At 43.5% G+C, this 27127-nt stretch overlaps 1 protein-coding gene across 9 annotated transcripts in view; it reads right to left on the reverse strand.

Annotated features, from left to right (window-relative positions):
• GRB10 (growth factor receptor bound protein 10) overlaps positions 1-27127 on the reverse strand; it is a 267426-nt gene that overhangs the window by 129275 nt on the left and 111024 nt on the right. For all 9 annotated transcript variants that reach the window (XM_061590044.1, XM_061590039.1, XM_061590042.1 and 6 more), the window contains one exon: positions 25764-25902. In XM_061590044.1, the coding sequence (XP_061446028.1) occupies positions 25764-25902 (139 nt within the window). The remainder of the gene's footprint in view (positions 1-25763; positions 25903-27127) is intronic.

Below are 27127 nucleotides of genomic sequence, written 5' to 3' on the forward strand. Positions count from 1 at the left end.
GTGGGGTTGCACTGGTTAGTTCCCTGCTGTTATAACTTGTAGAGCCACATATTTGGCAGCTGTGTGAAGGCGTGTGTTTTCATTGTGCGAAGGAGTTCGTGAGTGATATCCAGCCAATCACAATGAATAGGTGCAATTAAGGATAGGTGTTTTTAACTGATGTTTTGAAGAAGGAATTCTTGCCTTTTGACTTTTCTAACCTCTGTAACACTATGCTGAGACAAGCACCACCTTCTGCCATTTCTTCTTCCTCACAACTACTGAAGTAATGAACTCTGTAGCATCTGTACAGGAATATTATTCTGTGATTCAGCTACTAGGTGACACTGACATTTGCTATGGCAGTGTGGGATATTCCTCTCACTCTGCAGCTCAAAGCTTGCTAACCTGTGGTCCTCTAGATTGGCTTTTCCCAACCTTTGGGTCCCCAGATCTTGTTGGACTACAACTTCTATCAGCCCCAGCCAGCATGGCCAATGGTCAGGAATTATCCAAACAGTTTAATATTGTTAATATTAACAAGTTAAGCAGGAGGAGAGGAAGAGAAGGACGTGTTGTTTGGAGGCTCCACAATCTACCACCTTTTGGTGCTTCTGCTGCTTTTTTGCTGTGTGTTGTTCTGCTGCCTTGCTGCTATAAATTATCAACCTTGTGAGTATCATCTGAGGAGAGTGTAAGTTGGGAATTTTATCTTAATTGCACTCTGTTTTGGACGTAATTGTGAGAACGCTATCGAGTGGCCTTGAAGATCATATTGCAGCCGGGGATTTGAGTTTCAACTTGCTCGCAAATCAAAGCAGCTTAGAGCCGTGTTTGCAACTGAAAAGCAATTGCAACTGAACGCAATTCAAAAGGAGCATTATATGGAGTATCTCAAGCGATGGGATAAGACTATTAGTCATAGCGACAACTACAGTCATAGCATTTGAGAAATAAGACAATATAAGTTTGTTATCCACCTTTTGACTGTTGGACTATTCCTGTCCTGTGAAGTAAACATTGCCGGTGAATATCTGTGAGAAAATATCTGTGAGAAACTTTTCTGTAAGCCTATATTTTATCATCTATGACTCAGCAACTTTGAGTGGAAGAGGAAGCCAACTTAATATCACCCAACAAGAGAACCGACACAGGACAGCTGCGTTGCTTTACTCCGGCCATTGTTTGGCTGGATTATATCAATGAGATTCTGTGGAAAACCTGCTCTTCTTCTGCTTCAGCTGATACTGGCTAACCATTACAGATTCAGGCCTCAAGAGATATCGCTGCTGGAGACTCCATTGCTGTGGTCCGTGCTGCCGCCATTGCTGCTGCCTGCCCGCTTACGCGTGGGGCGTTGTCATCTTCGCCGAGGTGCCGCATTGCTGCCGGTGGACTTCGCTGTTGCGGACTGTGTTGCCGCCATCGCCGCTGCTGGTTGCGGGCGTCTTCATCATCGCTGAGGGCCGTGCCGTTGCCCAGGACACTATCACTGCGGCGTATATCTTTGCCACCTCGCCGCTTTCTTGCTCGCGTGTGGCGCTTCTGTTGCTGCTTGGGGCTGTGTTGCTGTCCTGGTGTCCTTGCTGCGGCTTGCCTTTGGATGGGACTTGAGACTGCCATCGCTGCTTGACGAGGATTAACTCATTTTAACGTTTGTATCAGTGTGTGTGGGGGCTAATGTGGAGAGAATGATTGGTATGTTTGCTTGTTTGTGTGGTTTTGTGTATTTTTAACATGTGCCTGGGAGATAAGATTCCATCCTTCGTGGGGGGGCTCTCGGGGGCCCTGATTAACGTAGTGACGGGTAATGGGAGGTATGGCGTTAGGAGGAGAACAGGCCAGGTAAGGGGAACTCGTCCCAGACAAATTGTGTCTGTGCCTTGTTCCGGTTCTCCTCATATCCACAGGATTGTTGGTTGTCCTATCAGCCAGCTCTCGGATCTCCAAGTGCTGCTTTTGAATGCCAGGTCGGTACATAATAAAACCTCACTTGTCCATGATTTAATTCTGGAGGAGGGTGCCGACCTGGCATGTATAACCGAGACCTGGGTGGGTGATCAGGGAGGAGTTGCTCTTTCCCAGCTTTGCCCACCTGGGTATTTGGTTCAGCACTGTGGTAGATCTGAGGGCCGGGGAGGGGGGGTCGCTGTGGTCTATAGGAGTTCTTTTCCTCTCACCAAGCACCCTGTCCAGACGGCGACTGGTTTGGAATGTCTCCACCTTGTGTTGGGCCAGGGAGACAGACTAGGAATACTGTTGGTGTACCGTCCACCTTGCTGCCCAACAGCTTCCTTAGCTGAGCTGACAGAGATAGTCTCGGAGGTCCTTTTGAGGTCCCCTAGACTTTTGGTACTGGGGGATTTCAACGTCCATGCCGAGGCTGTCTTATCTGGTGCAACTCAGGACTTCATTGCCTCCATGACAACAATGGGGCTGTCTCAATTTTCTACTGGCCCAACACATGTGTCGGGACATACTCTTGATTTGATCTTTGCCACTGGACATGGAGATGGTGATCTGATGGTGGGGTGTTTTTCATCTACCCCATTGTCATGGACAGATCACCGCTTGCTGAGATTTAGACTTACAGCGGCTCTTTCCCTCTGCAAAGGTGGAGGATCTATTAAGTTGATCCGCTCCCGGAGCCGGATGGATCCCGTAGGTTTTCAGAGGGCTCTGGGAGATTTTCCGGCTGATAGGACTGGTGCTCCTGTCGAGGCCCAGGTCGCACTGTGGAATACAGAAATGACCCGGGCTATTGACACGATCGCTCCCGCGCCCCCTTCGCTGTAGAGCTCATACAGCTCCGTGGTATACCCTGGAGCTGAGAGCGATGAAACATGAGAGGAGGAGGCTGGAGTGCAGATGGAGGAAAACTCCCAGTGGATACAATCATGCCTTGGTAAGTGCCACCAATAAGTTGTATACAAAAGCGGTAAGGACAGCAAAGAAGCTCTATTTTGCTGCCTCTATTAGATCATCTTTAAGCCGCCCAGCGGAGCTTTTTAAAGTCGTGCGAGGGCTCTTACACTCTGGCCCCCACGATACTATGGAAACATCTGAGACCCGCTGTAATGAAATTGCTGGACACTTTCAAGATAAGATTGCATGTATCCGCAGGGACCTTGACTCTGATGTTGTGACAGATGAATCCATTGAAGTGTCCGGAGCACGGCCTTGTCTTTCTTTATTGGATGAGTTTCAGTTGGTGCAGCTCGAGGAAGTGGACAAGGTGCTTGGAATGGTTCGGGCGACCACGTCTGTTCTGGATCCTTGCCCATCTTGGCTAGTGAAAGCTGGCAGGGCTGGAACCACCGGTTGGGCCAAGGAGGTGGTTAAAGCCTCCTTGAGGGAGGGAGTGGTCCCTGGTAGCCTCAAGGAGGCAGTAGTGAGACCTCTTTTAAAGAAACCCTCCTTGGACCCAGATAATTTAAACAACTATAGACCGGTGGCGAATGTCCCTTTTCTGGGCAAGGTTTTGGAGCGGGTGGTTGCCAGCCAACTCCAGGCACTCTTGGATGAAACTGATTATCTAGATCCGTTTCAATCCGGTTTCAGGCCCGGTTTTGGCACCGAAACAGCCTTGGCCGCCCTGTATGATGACCTGTGTCGGGAGAGGGACAGGGGGAGTGTGACTCTGTTGATTCTCCTTGACCTCTCAGCGGCGTTTGATACCATCGACCACGGTATCCTTCTGAGGAGACTCACGGAGTTGGGTGTCGGGGGCACTGCTTGGCAGTGGTTCCGCTCCTACTTCGCGGATCGTCACCAGAAGGTAGTGCTTGGGGAACATCACTCGACGCCATGGACTCTCCATTGCAGAGTCCCTCAGGGGTCGGTTTTGTCCCCCATGCTTTTCAACATCTACATGCAGCCGCTGGGTGCAGTCATCAGGAGTTTTGGAGTGCGTTGCCATCAGTATGCTGATGACACACAGCTCTATTTCTCCTTTTCATCTTCTTTAGGTGAGTCTGTTGATGTGCTGAACCGTTGCCTGACCGCGATAATGGACTGGATGAGAGCTAATAAACTGAGACTCAATCCAGACAAGACCGAGACATTGTTGGTGAATGCCTTCCCTGCTCAGATGGTGGATGTTAACCCTGTTCTGGATGGGGTTACACTCCCCCTGAAGGAACAGGTACGTAGTTTGGGGGTTCTTCTCGACTCTTCCCTGTCTCTCGAGGCCCAAGTGGCCTCGGTGGCACGGAATGCGTTTTACCATCTTCGTCTGGTAGCCCAACTACACCCCTATCTGGACAGGGACGACCTCGCCTCCGTTGTTCACGCTCTGGTAACTTCAAGATTGGATTACTGTAATGCACTCTACGTAGGGCTGCCCCTGAAGACAATTCGGAAGCTTCAGCTGGTGCAGAATGCAGCTGCCAGACTACTGACGAGGACCAGTCGGTCTTCGCATATAACACCTGTCTTGGCGCGTCTGCACTGGCTTCCTATTTGCTTCCGGGCGAGATTCAAGGTGCTGGTTCTTACCTATAAAGCCTTATACAGCGTGGGACCTCAATACCTTGTGGAACGCCTCTCTCAATACGAACCTACCCGTTCACTTCGTTCAGAATCTAAGGCCCTCCTCCGGGTACCAACCCATCGGGAAGCCCGGAGGGTGGTTACTAGATCTAGGGCCTTTTCTGTGGTGGCCCCTGAGTTGTGGAACAGCCTCCCCGAAGAGGTACGCCTGGCGCCTACACTTTTATCTTTTCGGCGCCAGACCTTTTTATGCTCCCAGGCATTTTAATTTTCTTAACCATTTTAATCTTTTAATCCGTATTTTTAATTTTTGTCGTATTGTGTTTTTGTAGTGTTTTTTGTTGTTTGTTTGTATATGTTTTTATGATTTTTATTATGATATATTGTATTTTATCTTGTTTGTTCACCGCCCTGAGAGCTATTCTGCTAAGGGCGGTATATAAATTGAAATAATAAATAAATAAATATCATCAGCAAACTTGGCCACTTCACTGCTCACTCCTAATTCTAGGTCATTAATGAACAAGTTGAAAAGTACAGGTCCCAATACCGATCCTTGAGGGACTCTCTACAGCCCTCCATTGGGAGAACTGTCCGTTTATTCCTACTCTCTGCTTTCTGCTCTTAACCAATTCCTTATCCACAAGAGGACCTCTCCTCTTATTCCATGACTGCTAAGCTTCCTCAGAAGCCTTTGGTGAGGTACCTTGTCAAACGCTTTTTGAAAGTCTAAGTACACTATGTCCACTGGATCACCTCTATCTATATGCTTGTTGACACTCTCAAAGAATTCTAATAGGTTACTGAGATAGGACTTTCCCTTGCAGAAGCCATGCTGGCTCTGCTTCAGCAAGGCTTGTTCTTCTATGTGCTTAGTTAATCTAGTTTTGATAATACTTTCTACCAGTTTTCCAGGGAGAGAAGTTAAGCTAACTGGCCTGTAATTTCCGGGATCCCCCTGGATCCCTTTTTGAATATTGGCGTTACATTTGCCACTTTCCAGTTCTCAGGCACAGAGGAGGACCCGAGGAACAAGTTACATATTTTAGTTAGCAGATCAGCAATTTCACATATGAGTTCTTTGAGAACTCTTGGGTGGATGCCATCCGGGCCCGGTGATTTGTCAGTTTTTATATTGTCCATTAAGCCTAGAACTTCCTCTCTCGTTACCACTATTTGTCTCAGTTCCTCAGAATCCCTTTCTGCAAACGTTAGTTCAGGTTCAGGGATCTGCCCTATATCTTCCACTGTGATCTTCCATTTGTAGCACCACATCAGTTTTCGAGGTTTAGAAAGCACCTGTTTTCTTTTGTTAGGAGAGCTTAAGCTCTTCACATTCCACATAACAAGATTTAAAGCCATAGTAGATATATCCTGTATGTAAGTATCATATTAATGTTCACCGCCCAGAGAGCTGTTGCTAGTCAGGCGGTATATAAGCTTAATTAAATAAATAAATAAAATAAATAAAATTTAATTATTAGTATTCCCAACCACAACATTCGTAAATTCTCCTGAAGCTCAAGCATATACAGCTAATATAAAAATCCACATAACCATAAATTAAAAGGCAACATATTTGTGAATACTCTAGGAGGGCACATTCCAGGCTTCCAAATTGTTTTATATACAGTATAACACACACACACACACACCGTTCTTCATAACTAACAAGAAAAGGGGGGAAATAACCACCTGCTTTCAGTCCACTGGTTCAGTTTGTGTAGTTATCAGGATGCATATAAACCAACATCTGCAGTAGCAGGTGACAGGGCACCTGTGCCACCATCTAAACTGGAGGTCTTCAGCCTTTGATCATTTAACCTTTTCATACAATTTACTGCTCTAAGAGAAGCATATGAACCATGTTTCTGGAGAAAGATATTGCTAGAAAGACTAAGCATAATGAACAATTGCTCAAGAGTGTCTCACTCAAGTCCAAAGTTGACACAATCAATATTTAGAGGAAAGTGGCTTTATGATGATACAAACTATTTTATTTAGTTAGTTAGTTATTATTTGATTTATATCCCGCTCTTCCTCCCAGCAGGAGCCCAGGGCAGCAAACAGAAGCGCTAAAAACACTTTCAAACATCATAAAAACAGACCTTAAAATACATTAAAACATTAACTTTGTTTTGTTAAAAACATTTTTTAAAAAAAGCTTTAAAAACATATTTTAAAAAGGGGTAAAAACATTATTAAAAAAACATATTAAAAAGCAATCCTAACACAGACGCAGACTGGGATAGGTCTCAACTTAAAAGGGTTATTGAAAGAGGAAAGTCTTCAAAAGGCACCGAAAAGATAGCAGAGATGGCGCCTGCCTAATATTTAAGGGGAGGGAATTCCACAGGGTAGGTGCCACAACACTAAAGTCCATTTCCTATGTTGTGGGGAACAGCCCTCCTGATAAGATGGTATCTGCAGGAGGCCCTCACCTGCAGAGCGCAGTGATCGACTGGGTATATAAGGGGTAAGACGGTCTTTCAGGTATCCTGGTCTCAAGCTGCATAGGGCTTTGTACACCAGAACTAGACATTTGAATTTGGCCTTGTATTTTACAACTTTCTGGCACTCTTTCAGTCAATTTCTTCCCAATGCAATATCCAAAGTAAATGCTGAAGTTGCTTTCACAGATTACTAGAGTGTTCAGACATTTTTACAGGCTTAAAGCAGTTCTTGCTTCAGTTGGTTTGTAATGCAAGATTTAAAATCATACAGTGACCAGAATATTAATCTGCATTAAAAATGCCTAGCCTGTTTGCTCTGGCACATTAAGAGGGATAAAAATTCCTCCCAAAATGTATGAGACAATCCAAGGCAATTTAGATCTCTTCTGTATAGGAAAACTTCTTTCTATTCTTGACATGACCTGTTTTTAAAGAACAGCTTTTCTCACAAAAGCAGTGTCCACAACTGACAGCGGACCGCACTCACTCTAAAATCAACATAGGAGAATCTAGCAATAAAGTGGGGTTGCCAACTTTTCAACCATCTTCTGTAGCTGTTTAAATGTGCAGCTACAGTTGTTAAAGTTCAAGCCTCTGAGTGAAGCTGGATCTGCAGACGTTAACAAGGGATCATTTATCTCCCTGTATCGCAGTAGCACTTGACCTGCTATTTTCTGCAGATCAAACTGTTGTTAGAGGCACAAGAACAAGCCAGACGTTTTTCTTGGCTAGTAGGCAATCCAACAACAACAAAAACTCTTTTTCAGTTTAATTCTGCTAGAGTTAAAACTGCATCTTAATGGCACAGTAGATGATGGTGGCTGAAAGCCTTTGCTAGAAATATCTCACAAAAACAGATTCATCTTGAATTAAACACTCATTGCAAGTTTTCTCATGAACACATTTCAAATGGAAGAGATGGAGAGGAGAGTTTAACAATTAAACACCAAATTAAAAATCATATTTAAAAGACCTCTGGACATACATGCAAGGGCCAAATGATTTTAACAATGACTCTGAAAGTTTTCCAAGTTGCATCAGCTGCAAGAGGCACCTTCTATTCAAAATTAAGGGTAAGAATGTCCAGCCAGTCAGAGCACCAGATTGGCTGAACATTCAGTGCTCTAGTACACAAAAGGGCCAGATAACACTGGTCCATTGGCAGAGTTAATTTTCTTCTTAAAAAAGAGCTTTAAAATGAAAGCACTATAAAGTATTTAGATCAATGGTTTCATATCATCAGTTTTTATGATGTTGTGACTATTCATCTATTTAATATATTCATCTGCACTTAGATGCCACCAATCAACAGATTATTAAAAATGGTAATCTTGATTATCATGACTAGGCTTGCATCCAACACTGGCAGTACTGTTAATCTTTTATATTAAGGTTGCTTTTTGCACTGGTTTTAAAGAGACAGTTGAGTCTTTTCCCTAGAAGTAAAAGGCAAAGGTGTTTTTAGGTTTACAAAAGAGAGTACAGGCAAGTGGGGGCAATATATATTTATGAATGGTGTGAAGAGAAAGGCTATTTCAGTGGTTTAATTTTCTATACATCTAGGAACCCCAACCCCTCCTGCTTTGTTTGATGAAAAGTTCTGGAGAAAACAAAAACGTGCACACTATTTTGTGAAATTTTGGTTGGCCTAATGAAGATATTGCCCTGATACGTTTTTTGGAATTAAAACTTTAATATACACTTATTAGGGCAGACATCCAATATCAGAGATGGGAAACCTGTGGCCCTCCAGAGTTGTTGGACTTCAACTCCAATCAGCCACATGCAGCATGGTCAGAGATGATTTGACCTATTTCTAACACTACCTGGAGGGAACAATCCTGGTCTTTGTAAATGCAACAATCATACACATGCTCTTAGAAAGAACAAGGATTGGCTGTGGCTCTCTCAAGAGTACATAGCAGCAAATGACTGTGAGATATGTGGGACGATTTGAACTTTAATAACTCACCAACAGAGATTTTCAACCTGATGAATGTATTATAGTGAAGGAAAGAAAAAAGCTTACCGAAAGAGCAAATAACTGCACAAAAGTGATCAACAGACAGGAGAACCAGAACACATTGCTGGGACTTTCCTCATCTGAAGACAAAACTTCTTTCTAGACCAACATTATCCTATGTCTTATAGCTGGGACTTTTGTTTCACATAAAGGGTGTGCACAAATTTAATTACAGTTTTTCAGCAAACACATTATTTGAAAGAGCCTAGAAATTGATTCCCCCTGCTATTTTTATGTTTCTTCTCCATTAAAGTATTGTGTTGTTGCTGGTGCACCAGAAACAGATTTTTCTTATAATTGCACTAGGCTAACATCCTTAGAATTCTTTTTAGAAAAAGCTGCCTCTTGAAGGCCTCCAGTGTTGGAGAGCCCACCACCTCCCTGTGTTATTGGTTCCATTGTCGTACCACTCTAATGGTTAGGGATCTTTTCCTGATGTTCAGCTGAAATCTGGCTTCTTGTAACTGGAGCCCCTTCTTCTGTGTTGTGCACTCTGGGATGATCGAGACGAGATCCTGACCCTCCTTTCTGTGTACCTTACGTGCTATATATCTCCCCTTAGTCTTCCCTTCTCAAGACTAAACATGCCCAGTTCTTTCAGTCTTTCCTCATAGGGCTTGGTTTCCAGTCCCCTGATCATCCTCTTGCCTTCCTTTGAACCTGTTCCAGTTTGTCTGCATCCTTAAAGTGTGATGTCTAGAACTGGATGCAGTACTCAAGATGAGGCCTACCTACTGTTTAATAGTGGGAAACTAATACTTCATGCGATTTGGAAATTATACTTCTGTTAATGCAGTCTAAAATAGCATTTGCCTTTTTTGCAGCAACATCACACTGTTAGCTCATATTCACCTTGTGATCAACTACAATCCCAAGATCCTTCTCATGTATTGCTGAGCCAAGTATCCCCCATCTTATAACTGTGCATTTGGTTTCTTTTTCCTAACTGTAGAATGTTGCGCTTATGTTCCTGTTAATTTTCATTCTGTTGTTTTCAGCCCAATGCTCCAAACCATCAAGATCACTTTGAATTTTTTTCTGTCTTCCAAGTTATTAGCTATCCCTCCCAATTTTGTATCATCTGCAAATTTGATAAGCATTCCCTGCACCTCCTCATCCATCATTAATAAAAATGTTGAAGAGCACTGGACCCAGGACCGAGCCCTGTGGTACCAGTCATTACCCCCAGTTTGAGAAGCAGCCACTGATAAGCACTCAGTATGATTCTGTAGCCAAATGTGGATCCACCAGACAATGAAGGTCTGAATATGGGGCAAGGTCAATAGGATTACAGGTACTCTGTGAACATTCAACAAATTTCAACACATTATGAGAACTCTGACAAAGAAGTCCAAAAGGGGTCTGGTTTCTCTCTCTTTTTACACTTTGAACTCTCAATTCTCTATGACTGTTTTGTGTATCCCCATGAAAATTTAGCGTGCTGTTAAACCAAGCATTTCTGAGTTCAAGGATTATACGTTTTGTACGGTTTTGTTTTGAAATGAGCCTATGGGAAGCATCAGAATGGCATGGGGGTATTTTCAATTTAACATTGCAGAATGCGAAAAATCCATGCTGACTATAGTATACAGCCACTCTTGTGGCTGTATACCAAGAAAAATATACAACGAGGCCACACCACACTCACTCTCTTACACACACACACACATTCATCTCTCCCTCTCTCTCACACACACACCTCTCCTTCTCACAGATCACATATATAGGCACACACTCTCGCTCCCTCCTTCACACACATACATACATACACAGACCACATGCACAGACCTCTCACATACAAATAACAATCTGCAGGAATTTTTCTGGAGGGGTGTGTGTGGCAAAGTAAAACACTGAAAGGGTGGAGCAGGCTAATTTCTCACACAAATTGAGAAGAATTATGTCTGTAGGCTTTGCCTCAGAATAAAAAAAATGCTACTAGCTTGTTTCTTTTCAGCTAGGGATCTGGGGATTACGTTCATCCAAAGGCACCAAATAAGGCCTTTGTGGGGACTGGGTTGACAACCTCTTTGCTATGAAATAGCAAGGCAACTAGCTAGCCAAATGTGGGCTGGATGGATCAACTATCAGGTGGGTCCACAGTTGGCTACAGAATCATATCCAAACACAGCTTATCTATGGTTCCTTCTCAAACTGGGAGGAGGTAATGAGCGAGGTACCACAGGGGTCGGTCCTGGGCCCAATGCTATTCAACATTTTGATTAATGGATGAGGAGGTGCAGGGAATGCTTATCACATTTGCAGATGATACAAAATTGGGAGGGATAGTGAAATTCAAAGTGATCTTCGTTGGCTGGAGCATTGGGCTGAGAACAACAGAATGAAGTGGATGCAAAAAAGGCAAATGGTATTTTAGGCTGCATTAACAGAAGTATGGTTTCCAAATCGCCTGAAGTATTCCTTTCCCTCTAGTCCGCATTGGTTAGGCCTCATCTTGAGTACTGCATCCCATTCTGGACACCACACTTTAAGAAGGATGCAGACAAACTGGAACAGGTTCAGAGGAGGGCAACAAAGACAATTAGGAGACTGGAAACAAAGCCTTATGAGGAGAGACTGACAGAACTGGGCATGTTTAGCCTTGAGCAGAGAAGATTGAGGGGCATCTTCAAGTACTTGAAAGACTGTCACACAGAGAGGGCCATGATCTCTCCTTGATCTTCCCAGAGCGCAGGACATGGAATAATGGGCTCAAATTACAGGAAGCCAGGTTTCAGCTGAACTTCAGGAAAAAACTTCCTGTTAGAGCAGTACGACAATGGAACCAATTACTTAGGGAGTTGGTGGGCCCTCCCAACACTGGAGGCATTCAGGAGGCAGCTGGACAGGCACCTGCTGGGTATGCTTTAACTTGGGTTCCTTCACTGAGCAGAGGATTGGACTCAGTGACCTTATAGGCCTCTTCCAATTCAAATATTCTTCTATGAGCCATCAACACAGGTGCACTGAATGACCTCTCCAGCAATGTGAAGGTCAAGCAGCCCCTTGGTTTACCGGCAAGCTTCAGACAATGAACTAGGGCTGGGTACAGCTACAGCACAAGTCTCATTGTGAGGGAGACTGAACACAGATAAGAGGACTCAGTTTTGCTTACTGTATGATGACCTACTTTGCCACCTCAATTGCATACGTATTATTTATTAAATTCATATCCCACCCTTCCTTTCGAAAGAGTCCAGGGTGGCAAATATAAAAGAACAAAGTAACAGCAACAAATAGAAAAGCATTCTAAAAACAATTTAGAAACATTCTTCCTTGCAGTGGTCAGCCCCTGGTGGCAGCACCACCAACAGGCTCCATTCAGTGGAGCTGTTCCAAGTGCAAGGCTGTTGTTTTCATTTACCTCAGTTAACCTCATCTTGGAGCACTCAGAGACCTAGCGTGAAATTGTAAGGACAAAAATCACACACTAACACGAGGACTTGAGTGTCACCGTTGATTAGGGATGAGGTTCGCTGCATGGTTCCAATTCACTTGCATTCTGATAGTCCGTCATTTGATCCTGATCTGCCCTTTTTTTGTTCCTGCTTGCTCTTGCACTTGCTGATTTGATCTGCTGTGCGCATTTTGGGGTGATTCGATCCGCAGTTCATTATTTGTTTTGGTGGCCAAAATTTCGTAGTTATCAATGTAGATACTTATGTAAATGATGACAGTATTTGATGTGGGTTTTTGGTGGTGAGAAAAACATTGCATAATTTTTAGGTAGTTTACGTGAATGATCACAGTGTTCCACATGGTTTAACTCAATGTAAAATAGGAGGGAAAGTTTGAATGAAGAAATTCTTGCCTATTTGTAGCCATAGCCGCAAAATTTGTGCTGACTACAGCTGCGACCCGCAACAAGAAATAGGTGCAGGTCCGAATGGATGGCGAACTATCGAATTTGAATATATATATAAAAAAGTGCAATCTCCCCCATGCAACTGGCATTCAAAGTCAAACTGCCTCCAATACATGAGAAAATATATAGCCATTTTTACTAACAGCCATTGATAGCTGCCTTATCTATTAATTTGTTTAATCTTTTAAATCCTGAGATGTCTGTACTGAATTTGCCATATGTCTCAGTTTATAATTCTCATTCTAATACCACAAACTCTGGTTTCACAAGCCTGGCTGACTAACACCACCCCCAGTCCAATGTCAGGGCTAGAAGAGTTGCTGGTGCCTAAATTATTTCAAATATTTATTTCAAGTTGTGCCCTTGAGATCTTTTAAACAGTTGTGGAGGATGTCAAGCTGTTGTTCTGCTAGGAAAGAGCTCCTAGTTTCCCGAGCCAGACTAGAGCAAACAGGAACATCCTATAGACACGTTAACACCTACTCACCCAATCAGTGTGGCTATTGATGAAAAACAAACCATTTCAACAGAACTTCAGGAATTAAAGGCTCTCCCACCTGAAGGATTCCTTAACTTGAGCTGAATTACCTAGACACACGAGAAGTCTACCAGTTGTCCATGCTCTGGTAACCTCTCGATTGGATTACTGCAATGCGCTCTACGTAGGGCTGCCTTTGAAGATGGTTCGGAAACTACAGCTTCTGCAAAACGCGGCGGCCAGGCTGATAACGAGGACCAGGCGGTCCGAACATATAACACCTGTTCTGGCCCGCTTGCACTGGCTACCTATATGTTTCCGGGCCAGATTCAAAGTGTTGGTTTTAAACTATAAAGCCTTGTACGGCGCGGGACCACAATACCTCCTGGAACGCCTCTCCCGATATGAACCGGCCCGTACACTACGTTCAACATCGAAGGCCCTCCTCCGAGTTCCGACTCATAGAGAGGCTCAGAGGATGGTTACAAGAACCAGGGCCTTCTCAGTGGTGGCCCCCGAATTGTGGAATAGTCTTCCCGTTGAGGTGCGCTTGGTGCCGACATTGCTATCTTTTCGGCGCCAAGTTAAAACCTTTCTCTTTGCTCAGGCATTTTAGTTTAATATGTTCAAATTGGTTTTAGATTTGTGGGTTTTTATATATATGTTTTTGTACCGATTTATGTGATTTTATTGTATATACCTTCTGTTGTACACCGCCCAGAGAGCTATGCTAGTGGGGCGGTATAAAAATCTAACAAATAAATAAATGCCCTTCGTATTCTCCCATGAATAGCATAAAACTCCTGTTTTCTCCAGTAGAGTAAGGGGGGCATTTAAGACTCATTTGAGACACAGATAAGCAGAACTTTATATAGCAGCTTCTAGGCGATTTGCTACCCTTTCAAATACCATCCTACCAAATTCTGCATCTGCTGGTAACAGCAGATTTCTCTTATATCATCATGTGAATGTATGAATGGAAGCCCAAGTCAGTGCTCTACATATCTCCTTGAGGGAACCCTCCCCTAAAAAGTGGTAAAAGTAGTGACTCCTCTAACCAAATGGGTAGTTGTCCCATTCAGGGGAGCTTTATCAAAGCCTTCTGGGTCTCACAGATACATTGCCTCAACCATCTAGCCAAGGTAGCCTTCAAGACTTTCTTTGTCAGAGAAAGAGTTTCTGATTGTTGCAGTCCTATCCAGGTAGGAACTAAGTGCCCTTTGAATATCTAGCCTACACCACACCTCTCCTGAGTGTGGACATCATCCAGACAAGGGAAGGGAAGTACTACTCTTGAGTGTCAAATAACACTGAATTAATGCTGGATACTGGTTCAGCAGTTTCTATATTGCCTGAAACAGTTTAAATGAATTATTTTGGGAATGTGCCACTTACAAAATCAAATTTTCAGTTGGTATGTTATTTGAAGAACCAACTTCCTGTATGTGGATGTCTGCTTGTAAAAGTGACTTTCGGGCCATGTTGTGCATCTACAGATGTTTCATCTGTAGAGTTTTATATTGTGTATAAGGGCACTCCTATCCTTGGCAGGGAGGTATTTGCTGCATTGAATCTTAGTATAGTTAATAAGTTGTTCCTCCTCCGTTAAGTGTTACTGCAGTGCAAACACAAATTCCCATGCAATTAGAAGACCAAGGTGAAGACAAAGTTGGTTGTGCATATGGATTTATTCATAAAGTTAAAATGAAACAGAACGTGATACCTGTATGTCAAAAGTTATGTTTACCATTCGCAGTGAGAGATGCAGTATCAGAAGAGATTAAGAATTTAGTACAAAAGGATATTATTGAGGAGATTGATTCCTCGGAATGGGTTTTACCTATAGTAGAAGTAAGGAAGAAAAATGGTGGTATCTGCGTTTGTGTGGATTTGAGAGAGCCAAATAAAGCCATAGCCTCCCTCTTTCACATATAGAAGTCTTTGTAGGACTTCGGGGAGCAAATATGTTTTTTACTCTTGACTTGCAGAGTGCATATCATCAAATCATGCTGCACAGGGATAGTAGAGATCTTACAGCATTTATTACACATGATGGATTATTTCATTTTAAACATGTCCCCTATTGATTGGCATTAGCACCTAGTGCCTTTCAAAAAATGATGTCATCAATTCTTAGGAATGAGAAGGGAGTTCAATGTTATTTGGATGACATGGTATGTATGGTATGGTAATACTCCTGAACAGGATGAGAGTAATTTGCAATCCATATTAAACTGTATTAGTGCAGCAGGCCTGAAGCTTAATTTGGATAAATGTAAGTTTAGACAAACTGAACTTTCTTTTCTGGGGCATATAATTTCACCACAGGGGTTGAAGCCTGACTCAGATCATGTGTTAGCAATCCTAGAGGCACCTGTTGTTCCTAGAGATATGCAAACTTTGTGTTCCTTTTTGGGTCTTACTTCATGGTATAACAAATTTATTCCAAATTATGCATCTGTTATGGAGCATCTTATAGAATCATAGAATAGTAGAGTTGGAAGGGACCTATAAGGTCATCAAGTCCAACCCCCTGAGGGAATGGTTACAAGGAATTTAAAGTTTGATTTGCACAGCGGCTGCAGAAGTCAGTTTTGAGAAAGTGAAGGGCCTGATTGTTAATAGTCCTGCACTTGCATTATTTAATCCTGCATTGCCTGTAATTGTTTCAACAGATGCTTCTGATTATGGACTGGGAGCTGTACTTATCCAACTTCAAAGGGATAATATTTTTATTTATTTATTTATTTTATTAAATTTATATACCGCCCCATAGCCAAAGCTCTCTGGGTGGTTCACAACAGTCATACATCAAATACAAATAAACCACATATTTAGACAATTTAAAAACAACTTTAAAATTTTTAAATTCTTTAAAAAAGTTAAAAAACAATTTTTTAACACATACTAAAATGCCAGGGAGAAGAGGAGAGTTTTGACCTGGCGCCGAAAAGATAATAATGTTGGCGCCAGGCGTACCTCATCAGGAAGATTGTTCCATAATTCGGGGGCCACCACTGAAAAGGCCCTTTTTCTTGTTGATACCCTCCGAGCTTCCCTATGAGTAGGCACCCGGAGGAGGGTCTTCGATGTTGAGCGTACTGTACGGGTAGGTTCATATCGGGAGAGGCGTTCCATCAGGTATTGTGGTCCCGAACCGTATAAGGCTTTATAGGTTAACACCAGCACTTTGAACCGGGCCCGGAAACATATAGGCAGCCAATGCAAGCGGGCCAGAATCGGTGTTATATGTTCGGACCGCCGGGTCCCTGTTATCAATCTGGCCGCTGCATTTTGTACGAGCTGCAGTTTCCGAACCGTCTTCAAAGGCAGCCCCACGTAGAGCGCATTGCAGTAATCTAATTCAGAGGTTACCAGAGTATGAACAACTGAAGCGAGGTTCTCTCTGTCCAGATAGGGACGTAGCTAGGCCACCAACTGAAGTTGGTAAAAAGCACTCCGTGCCACCGAGGCTACTTGTGCCTTGAGTGACAGGGATGGTTCTAAAAGAACTCCCAAGCTACGAACCTGCTCCTTCAGGGGGAGTGCAACCCCATCCAGAACAGGGCGAACATCCACCATCCAGTCAGGAGAACCGCCCACTAACAGCATCTCAGTCTTGTCTGGATTGAGCCTCAGTTTGTTAGCTCTCATCCAGTCCATTGTCGCAGCCAGGCATTGGTTCAGCACATTGACAGCCTCACCTGAAAAAGATGAAAAAGAGAAGTAGAGCTGCGTGTCATCAGCATACTGGTGACAACGCACTCCAAAACATCTGATGACCGCACCCAGCGGCTTCATGTAGATATTAAAAAGCATGGGGGACAGAACTGACCCCTGCGGAACTCCATAATGGAGGGCCCAGGATGTCGAGCAATGCTCCCCCAGCACTACCCTCTGGAGACGGCCCACCAAGTAGGAGCGGAACCACTACCAAGCAGTGCCGCCAACTCCCAAATCAGCGAGTCTCCCCAGAAGGATACCATGGTCGATGGTATCAAAAGCCGCTGAGAGATCAAGGAGAATCAGCAGAGTCACACTCCCCCTGTCTTTCTCCCGACAAAGGTCATCATACAGGGCGACCAAGGCTGTCTCCGTACCAAAACCAGGCCTGAAACCCGACTGAAATGGATCCAGATAATCGGTCTCATCCAAGAGTGTCTGGAGCTGGTTGGCAACCACTCGTTCCAGGACCTTGCCCAGGAATGGAACATTTGCTACCGGCCTATAGTTATTAAGATTTTCTGGGTCCAGAGACGATTTCTTCAGAAGTGGTCTTACTACCGCCTCTTTCAGGCAGCTAGGGACCACTCCCTCTCACAATGAGGCATTAATCACTTCCCTGGCCCAGCCGGCTGTCCCAATCCTGCTCGCTTTTATCAGCCAAGAGGGGCAAGGATCCAACCTACAAGTGGTTGCACGCACCAGTCCAAGCACCTTGTCAACGTCCTCAAGCTGTACCAACTGAAACTCATCCAAGAAATCAAGACAAGGCTGAGCTCTGGATACCTCATTCGATTCAACTGCTATAACATTGGAGTCTAAATCCTGGCAGATGTAAGAGATTTTATCCTGGAAGTGCCTAGCAAATTCATTGCAGCGGGCCTCAGATGGCTTCACCGTGTCCCTAGGGCCAGAATGCAATACTGAAAGGACTGTGGCAAAGAACACCTGCTGAGGCTGAGAGGAAATATTTAACTATTGAAAAAGAAGCACTTGTTTGTGTTTGGGCTACAGAAAAGTGGAGGACATATTTATGGGCCCATGTATTTAAATTACACACTGATTAATCATGATTTAGTATCATTATTACCTACAAAAGGAGTGGAATGAATAGGAAACCGTATTGCCAGATGGTCAGCAAAATTACTTTCCTTTACATATGAAATGGAGTACAGACTTCATTGGCTTCAGATAATTACCAGGCAAAATTAAAGTTTTTACTGTTAACGTACAAAGCCCTAAACAACTTGGTACCAGAGTATCATACCTGCCCATTCACTTCAGTCATCTACAGGGCCCCTCCTTGTGACACCACATGTGCCATGGGTTTGCTCCATGGCAATTCTAAGTCCTTCAGTGCAGCAGTGCCTGCCTTGCGGAGCACACTGCCCACTGACGTGAAACTGGCTCCTACATTGTACTTATTTCGTTGGGTGATAAAACTTAGAATCATAGAATAGTAGAGTTGGAATGGGCCTATAAGGCCATCGACTCCAACCCCCTGCTCAATGCAGGAATCCAAATCAAAGCATTCCTGACAGATGGCTGTCCAGCTGCCTCTTGAATGCCTCCAGTGTCGGAGAACCCACCTCCTCTCTAGGTAATTGGCTCCATTGTTGTAGGTGTCCTGTTTAGAGCGGAATTCACGAGGCTGAGACGCAGGTGCAATCAAATCTTGTTTTATTAAAGTAATGGATACATCAAAAGCAGTACACTTCATAGAAATCTCTAAGCTAGCTCACTAGAAGTCCCTAACTGCACTCTAGACATGCTCTGCAATGCGTGAACAAAAGTGACTCAGCAATGTAACCCAGAGAGCTGCAGTCTTAAGTAGGGAAAGTTGTAGATCGTAATCTCTGGCTCCTTCGTAGGTCCTGCCTCTGTCCTGTCCGCTTCTCGCAGCGCCGAGAGCGGGGTGACGGGGTGTGTGCTTCCAACAGGTCATCCGAAAGAACCGTCTCCTTAGCAACCGGCTCGAGGTCAGGGGGCAGTGAGGTGCTTGAAGCATCCTGAGAACCGCTTAGTAAAGGGGGAGTCAACGCCCCCACTGAAACATCTTCCAACGGCTCCTCTAACCTATCAGGGGGCGGCGCACCCTCCGCTTCCAAGGCTGCGCCATCCGTGGGAACTGGCCCAGAGTCAAACTCACTCCCCCTCCCAAGGTCTTGCTCAGACTCAACAATTCCTTGGTCTTCCGCGCCCTCTGACAGCTGGGAAACCTGGAACTCGTGTCTCCCCCCTCCCTGGCTCTTGTGGGGAAGTGGAGGGTCAACATATGGCTCTAACAGTTAGGAAGTTTTTCCTGATGTCCACTCGAAATCTAGCTTCCTGCAACTTGAGCACATTATTCCGTGTCCTGCACTCTGGGACGATCGAGAAGAGATCCCGGCCCTCCTCTATGTGACAACCTTTCATGTACTTGAAGAGTGCTATCGTATCTCCCCTCAGTCTTCTCTTCTCCAGGCTAAACATGCCCAGTTCTTTCAGTCTCTCCTCATAGGGCTTGGTTTCCAGTCCCTTGATCATCTTTGTTGCCCTCCTCTGAACCCGTTCCAGTTTGTCTGCATCCTTCTTGAAGTGCGGAAACCAGAACCAATGAGGCCTAACCAATGCTGAATAGAGGGGAACTAGTACTTCACGCGATTTGGAAACTATACTTCTGTTAATGCAGCCTAATATAGCATTTCCCTTTTTTGCAGCCACATCACACTGTTGGCTCATATTCAGCTTGTGATCAATGACAATTCCAAGATCCTTCTCACATGTCGTACTGCTGAGCCAAGTATCCCCCATCTGATAACTGTGCATTTGGTTTCTTTTTCCTAAGTGTAGAACTTTGCATTTATCCCTGTTGAATTTCATTCTGTTGTTTTCAGCTCAATGCTCCAGCCTATCAAGGTCCCTTTGAATTTTCTTTCTGTCTTGCACGGTATTAGCTATGCCCCCCAACTTTGTATCATCTGCAAATCTGATAAGCATGCTTTGTACTTCCTCATCCAAGTCATTAATAAAAATGTTAAAGAGCACTGGGCCCAGGACCAAGCCCTGTGGTAGCCCACTTGTTACTTCCACCCAGTTTGAGAAGGAACCATTGATAAACACTCTGAGTACGATTCTGGAGCAAACTGTGGATCCATATGATAGGTGTTTCATCCAGCCCACATTCAGCTAGCTTGCTAATCAGAATATTGTGGGGCAATTTGTCAAAAGCTTTGCTGAAGTCGAGGTATATTATGTCCACAGCATTCCCACAGTCTACAAGGGAGGTTACCCAATCAAAAACTGAGATGAGATTAGTTTGGCAGGATTTGTTCTTCATAAATCCATGTTGGCTTCTAGTAATCACTGCATTGCTTTCAAGGTGCTTACAGACTGACTGCTTTATAATCTGCTCCAGAATTTTTCCAGGGATTGATGTTAGGCTGACTGGTCTGTAGTTCTCTGGTTCCTCCTTCTTGCCCTTTTTGAAGATAGGGACAACATTAGCTCTCCTCCAGTCATTGGGCACTTCACCGGTCCTCCATGATTTCGCAAACATAATAGAGAGCGGTTCTGAGAGTTCTTCAGCCAGTTTCTTCAATACTCTAGGATGCAGGTTTTCAGGCCCTGCCAATTTGAACTCATTCAAAGTGATTAGGTATTCCTTGACCATTTGTCTATCAATCTCAAGGTCCAATCCTGACCCTTCTACTTCATGTTTCCCAGGAGGGTCATAGATCCTTTTTTGGGAGAAGACTGAGCCAAAGTAGGAATTGAGCACTTCTGCCTTTTCTTTGTCATCTGTTATTGTTTTGCCACCATTTCTTTTCTCTGTCTTTTACTATGGACATACCTGAAGAAAGCTTTTTTGTTGCTTTTAGCATCCCTTGCTAGCCTGAGCTCATTCTCAGCTTTAGCCTTCCTGACACCATCCCTGCAATTCCGTGATACCTGCCTGTACTCTTCCTTTGTGGCCTGGCCTTGTTTCCACTTCCTATATGTGTCCTTTTTTGTTTTCAGGTCCTCTCTAAGCTTTTTGTGAAGCCACATTGGCTTCTTCTGTTGTTCCTCCCCTTTTTTCCTTGTTGGAATTGCTTGCCATTGCGCTTTTAGAATTTCCTTTTTTAGAAACTCCCACCCATCTTGGACTCCTTTTCTCATTAGGGTGGCTTCCCATGGAATGGTACTTACAATTGTTCTGAGTTTATTAAAATCAGCTTTCCTGAAGTCCAGGGTGCACGAATGGCTACTCTCAGCTTTTGCTGCTGTTAAAATCAAGAATTGAAGTATGGTGTGGTCACTTTCCCCCAGAGTTCCCGTAACTGCCACTTCATCCACCAAACCATCTCTATTGGTTAGAATCAAGTCCAGGTTAGCTGATCCTCTGGTTGCTTCATCCACTTATTTTTAAGTTTAAATGTAAGTCTTATTTTAAGGTTTTCCCAGTAGGATGAGTTGACTTGTGGGCAGTATCTGATCTTATTTTATTTTTTAGAATGGTTTTTATCTGCTTTCAGTTCTTTTATTTGAATTGTTTTATTGTACTCTGCTATGCTATTTTGTGGAGCCAATCTCTGCTGAAAGCATTGGGGCTTGTGTTCAATGCCAGATTTAAACACCCTTCACATACCACATGCAGTTCTGATTGTTCTTTGACAAAGGGGTTTACAGCCAGTGCAGTTTAAGTTCAGTACCAAGTGCAAGCTCCACAGCTTTGATCCACCTGATATATGAAGTCAGGTGATTTACAGATAGGAAGACACACCCACCTTTCAAAAGTGGCATGCTTTTTAATCTGTGGTCACTTTTTAATCTGATCAGCTAGGGGAAAAAACCTAGTTCTCCCTCCTCTCTATGAGAAGACTTACATCAGGGATAGACTATGTGATGGCCTTCAGATGTTGTTAGACTCCAGCTCCCAGCCAACAATCAGGAATGATGGAAACTGTAGTCCACAAACATCTGGACAGCACCACGTTGGCTACTCCTGCCTTAGACTCTTGCTAGATACTTTCAACTAATATTCTGTGCCACTGCAGTGACCTACATGTAATTATTCCATGCTTCTTCCAAAATACTTGTAAACAACAGCTTACATTACGGCTTACATTACTGGTTAGCTTTTAGTTTATACCCATAAGAGAAAACCAAACTTAAGTTATAGTATCATAGCTGCCTCCTGTTGAAAACATTCTTTTTTCCTCTGATAAGTGTTTAGTCTTGATAGGTTTTATCTTCTGATTGCAGTTGTTCTTGACCCATATTTAACATTGTTAAACATATTTCACTTAGAAGCCTTTGTACATCTCATTTTATAGTTTCTCCCTCAAGAAAGGGAAAGGGATTAAAGACCTTGAACTCTGAAAGGAGAGATCTCAGATATCAAGACCAAGATTAAATTGGGAGAGTTGAATTTAATCTCTTGTTGGGATGGGTGTACGGGAACAGCAATACACTATCACAAAGATTTGTGTGTGCTAGACAGTCATGACAAAATATACTATATGATTAAAACCAATAGTTCATATTATTCTCATTCTTTCTTTTTTGTTCATGGGATTTTCTAAAAAAAAGAGTTCAAAATATTCTAACAAAAAAGAAGTTCTTGTAGAAGTGTGTCAGCCTAGCACTCCCCCCCTCCCCAGAACACACACTGCAGACCTATAAAACAGAGCTGGCTGACCTGTGGGCCTCCATATGTTGTTGGGCTCCCAACTTCCACCAGCCCCAGTCAACACAGCCAATGGTTGGGGTAATGGGAGTTGTAATCCAACAACATCTGGAAGACTACAGGCTAGCCTTCCCTGCTATAAAGATACAGGAAATGGCATTTTAATTTCATCCAAATAGTCACAACTTGAATTTCTTACCAAACTCTTTCTTGTGCTAAACTGTTATGGAACCCTCCATTACAATTGGGGACCTCACATCATTTCACTCACCTCAAAATCTGTTGTCTGATCTCTCCCATCTAGCACCAACCTTACATCACTACTAAAAACTCTCAATGGAACCATGTCCGCCCAATTACTATTAAGTTATGTGCTTTCCCAACACATCAAATACTTGACCACCCCAGTTGTTCTGCCTGACCTTAGTACAGTCTCTCTTTACAGTGTCTATCATCTTTTCAGGCTGTCCTCAGCTGGCTTCATTTCCAGCCCTGCAAATTCCGGGTCAAAGAAGAGCTTTGTTTTAGCAGTTTCACACTCACAGCTTTGTCTGCGGCTACAAAACGATCTCTCAAGCTGCTGATCAAACTTTCTAATAGCTTACTCATTCATCAGGATCTAGATTTCTTGTGCACACAGATCACTTTTAAAAGACCCATCCCAAAGAACTGCTCTTACACAACTCTACCATTCTCAAGATTCTCCTTTTATGCTGAAACCATACTTAGTTGGATAAATTAGTTTAAGTAATTCATTCTGTTTGTTCCCAGGAATATTACTTTTGCAACCAAAGAAAACTGAAGCCGTTTTAAGAAACATATACTGTGAAAGACAGAGCACTCAGACAGTAATTATTCCAAATTACCTTTTTCGGTTGCCAATGCATAAAACAAGGAGTTTCTCAATAACACTACTTCCTTTAGTCAGGCTAAAAAAATTATAGCCTATAGTTTAAACTCATTCTATTTAAGGGACCACCATTTTAATCCATCAACAAAACTAAAAATTATAAGTAAGTAGATTACTAATGAGCTAATAAGATTAATCAGAGCTTTGAACAGGAAAATATAAAATAATAGGCAAGACAGGATTTTTAAAAGTTACATTTTGCAAGAAGAATATCTGTAGTTAAAATGTGTATTCTTCCTAAAATAAACTTTTTACTTCAACATATACCAACAGCAGCTACAGAACCTAAACTGATTACTTGGCATGAATTAATTTTTATTTCTTTATTATTTAATTTATATCCTGCCCTTCCTCCAGCAGGAGCCCAGGGTGGCAAACAAAAGCACTAAAAACACTTTAAAAAAGGTGTCCCTGCACTTCTAGTGCGAGTCGTTTCCGACTCTTAGGGTGACGTCTTGCGACGTTTACTAGGCAGACCGTATATATGGGGTGGGATTGCCAGTTCCTTCCCCAGCCTTTCTTTACCCCCCAGCATATGCCGGGTACTCATTTTACTGACCACAGATGGATGGAAGGCTGAGTGGACCTCGACCCCTTTTACCGGAGATTCGACTTCCTCCTTCCGTTGGAATCGAACTCCGGCTGTGAGCAGAGCTTCGGCTGCGTTACTGCCGCTTACCACTCTGAGCCACGGAGGATCATAAAAACACTTTAAAACATCACAAAAACAGACCTTAAAATACATTAAAACAAAACAACTTTCAGTCGGGTTTCAGGCCTGGTTTTGGCACAGAAACAGCCTTGGTCGCCCTGTATGATGACCTTTGTCAGGAGAGAGACAGGGGGAGTGTGACTCTGTTGATTCTCCTTGATCTCTCAGTGGCTTTCGATACCATCGACCATGGTATCCTTCTGGGGAGACTGGCTGAGTTGGGAGTGGGAGGGACTGCATTGCGGTGGTTCCGCTCCTACTTGGCAGGTCGCCTCCAGAAGGTGGTGCTTGGGGAACATTACTCGGCACCTTGGACTCTCCAGTATGGGGTTCCACAGGGGTCAGTTCTGTCCCCCATGCTGTTCAACATCTACATGAAACCGTTGGGTGGGGTCATCCGGAGCTTTGGAGTGCGTTGCCATCAGTATGCTGATGGCATGCAGCTCTATTTCTCCTTTTCATCTTCTTCAGGTGAGCTTGTCAATGTGCTGAACCGGTGCCTGGCTGCGACAATGGACTGGATGAGGGCTAATAAACTGAGGCTCAATCCAGACAAGACTGAGATGCTGCTAGTGGGTGGTTCTTCTGACGGGATGGGGGATGTCCAACCTGTACTGGATGGGGTTGCACTCCCCCTGAAGGAGCAGGTTCGTAGCTTGGGGGTTCTCCTAGAACCACCTCTGTCACCTGAGGCTCAGGTAGCCTCGGTGGCACGGAGTGTCTTCTACCAACTTTGGTTGGTGGCCCAACTACGTCTCTATCTGGACAGGGATAACCTGGCTTCAGTTGTCCATGCTCTGGTAACCTCTAAATTAGATTACTGCAATGTTCTCTACATGGGGCTGCCTTTGAATACAGTTCAGAAACTGCAGCTTGTGCAAAATGCAGCGGCCAGATTGGTAACAGGGACCAGACGGTCCGAACATATAAAACCGATTCTGGCCCACTTGCACTGGCTGCCTGTATGTTTCCGAGCTCGATTCAAGGTGCTGGTTTTGACCTATAAAGCCTTACACAGCTTGGGACCACAATACCTGATAGAACGCCTCTCCCGATACGAACCCACCCGTACACTACGTTCAAGATCAAAGGCCCTCCTCCAAGTGCCTACTCCAAGGGAAGTTCGGAGGATGGCAACAAGGGAGAGGGCCTTCTCAGTGGTGGCCCCCAAATTATGGAAGGATGTCTGTGACGAGGTGCGCTTATCTTTTCGGCTCCAGGTCAAGACTTTCCTCTTCTCCCAGGCATTTTAGCATGTGTTTTATATTGTTTTAAATTTTTAAATTGTGTTTTAAATTGTTCTTTTAAAAGATGTATTTTAAATTGTATATGTTTTTAGTTACTGTAAACCCCCCAGAGAGCATTTCTCTTTCCCCTTTTGTGATTAAGTTGTCAAACTCCAAAAAGCAAGAATTCTGCATTATAAAAATCGCCAGTCATCTTCAAAATCAAAAATGCAACAGAAAAGGCAGATCTCACCTGTTTATTAGCAGGTTGACTCTGAGGTAGAGATCCAGGTGCCAACACAGGTGAGCTTGTGGGGCTGCAAAGCTCAGGAAAAGGATTTGGTATGGCAGGCAAAGAGGATGTTCTGAACTGTTCCTCTTCTTGCAGACGTCTATAGAACAGATGAAGATTTTCAGATGGATACCTAGTCAGCATGAGTCTTTGTTAAAGTTGGTGCAGATGTAAGCCTAATTATGGCTGAAGATGCCAAAATTTTATTGGCAGGGGGGAGAATTCAGATGGTGTGAGATGGTGAGGGGCAGGGAAGCACATGATCCTGTGGCCTGCTCTCCCTCTCTTAATCATGTTTAAAAGACTGGGCCATTACATCTACACTGGAACACAATAGAAACATTTGCCAAAATAGTGGATTAGGGTCAAGTTGGCAGACAGAGTTCAGTTGTAAGAAAAAAAGGGTTGGGACAGGCTTAGTGAGTTCCACTATGAACTCTTCTCATGTGGTTGAGTCACTAGTACTCAAAAGAGTAGGGGCAGACACTTATTTATTTTTATTTATTTATTAAGTTTATATCCCACCCTTTCTCCCAGTAGGAGCCCAGGATGGCAAACAGCAGCACTAAAAACACTTTAACACATCATAAAAACAGACTTTAAAACATATTAAAACAACCATTAAAAACATTAAAACAAAACATCTTTAAAAACATTTTTAGAAAGCTTTAAAAACATCTTTTTAAAAAAAAAAAAGGTTTAAAAGCATATTAAAAAGCAATTCCAACACAGACACAGACTGGGATAAGGTCTCTATTTAAAAGGCTTTAAGGCCTTAAAAGGACTCATACACTTGAGGACTGACTATATCATTTACCAAGTGCACCATATTCAGACTTCAGGATGAATCACATGGCTGCTTAAGGCTGCCAAACTGGCATGGGAATACACTACAACCCCAGCATTCTGATCTGTATCATGGAGGATAAGGCTATCAACGGCTATTAACCATGATGGCTATGTTCTACTTCCACCACTGGAGACAGTATGTTTCTGAATACCAGTTGCTGGGAATCACAAGTGGGGAGAGTGCTGTTGCATTCGGGTCCTGCTTGTGCGTTTCCCATATGCATCTGGTCAGCCACAGTGAGAATAGGATGCTGCATTACATGGGCTTTTGGCCTGATCCAGCAGGGCTCTTTTATGTTGTGTTTTTATGTTCCATCAATCACCCAAACTTAGTTATCTTAGTGAATACATCTGCTAGTTCAAGGCATCTAAACTGTCCGTAACTACAGTCTAGTTAAATTACATGTCCTAACTAAATAAAATTAGGAACATGTCAATGACACTCAGTGAATGCACTGTGCCAAAGCTCTTTTACA

The sequence above is a fragment of the Rhineura floridana genome, chromosome 11 (genome assembly GCF_030035675.1).
Source record: "Rhineura floridana isolate rRhiFlo1 chromosome 11, rRhiFlo1.hap2, whole genome shotgun sequence".
Lineage (NCBI taxonomy): Eukaryota > Metazoa > Chordata > Lepidosauria > Squamata > Rhineuridae > Rhineura > Rhineura floridana.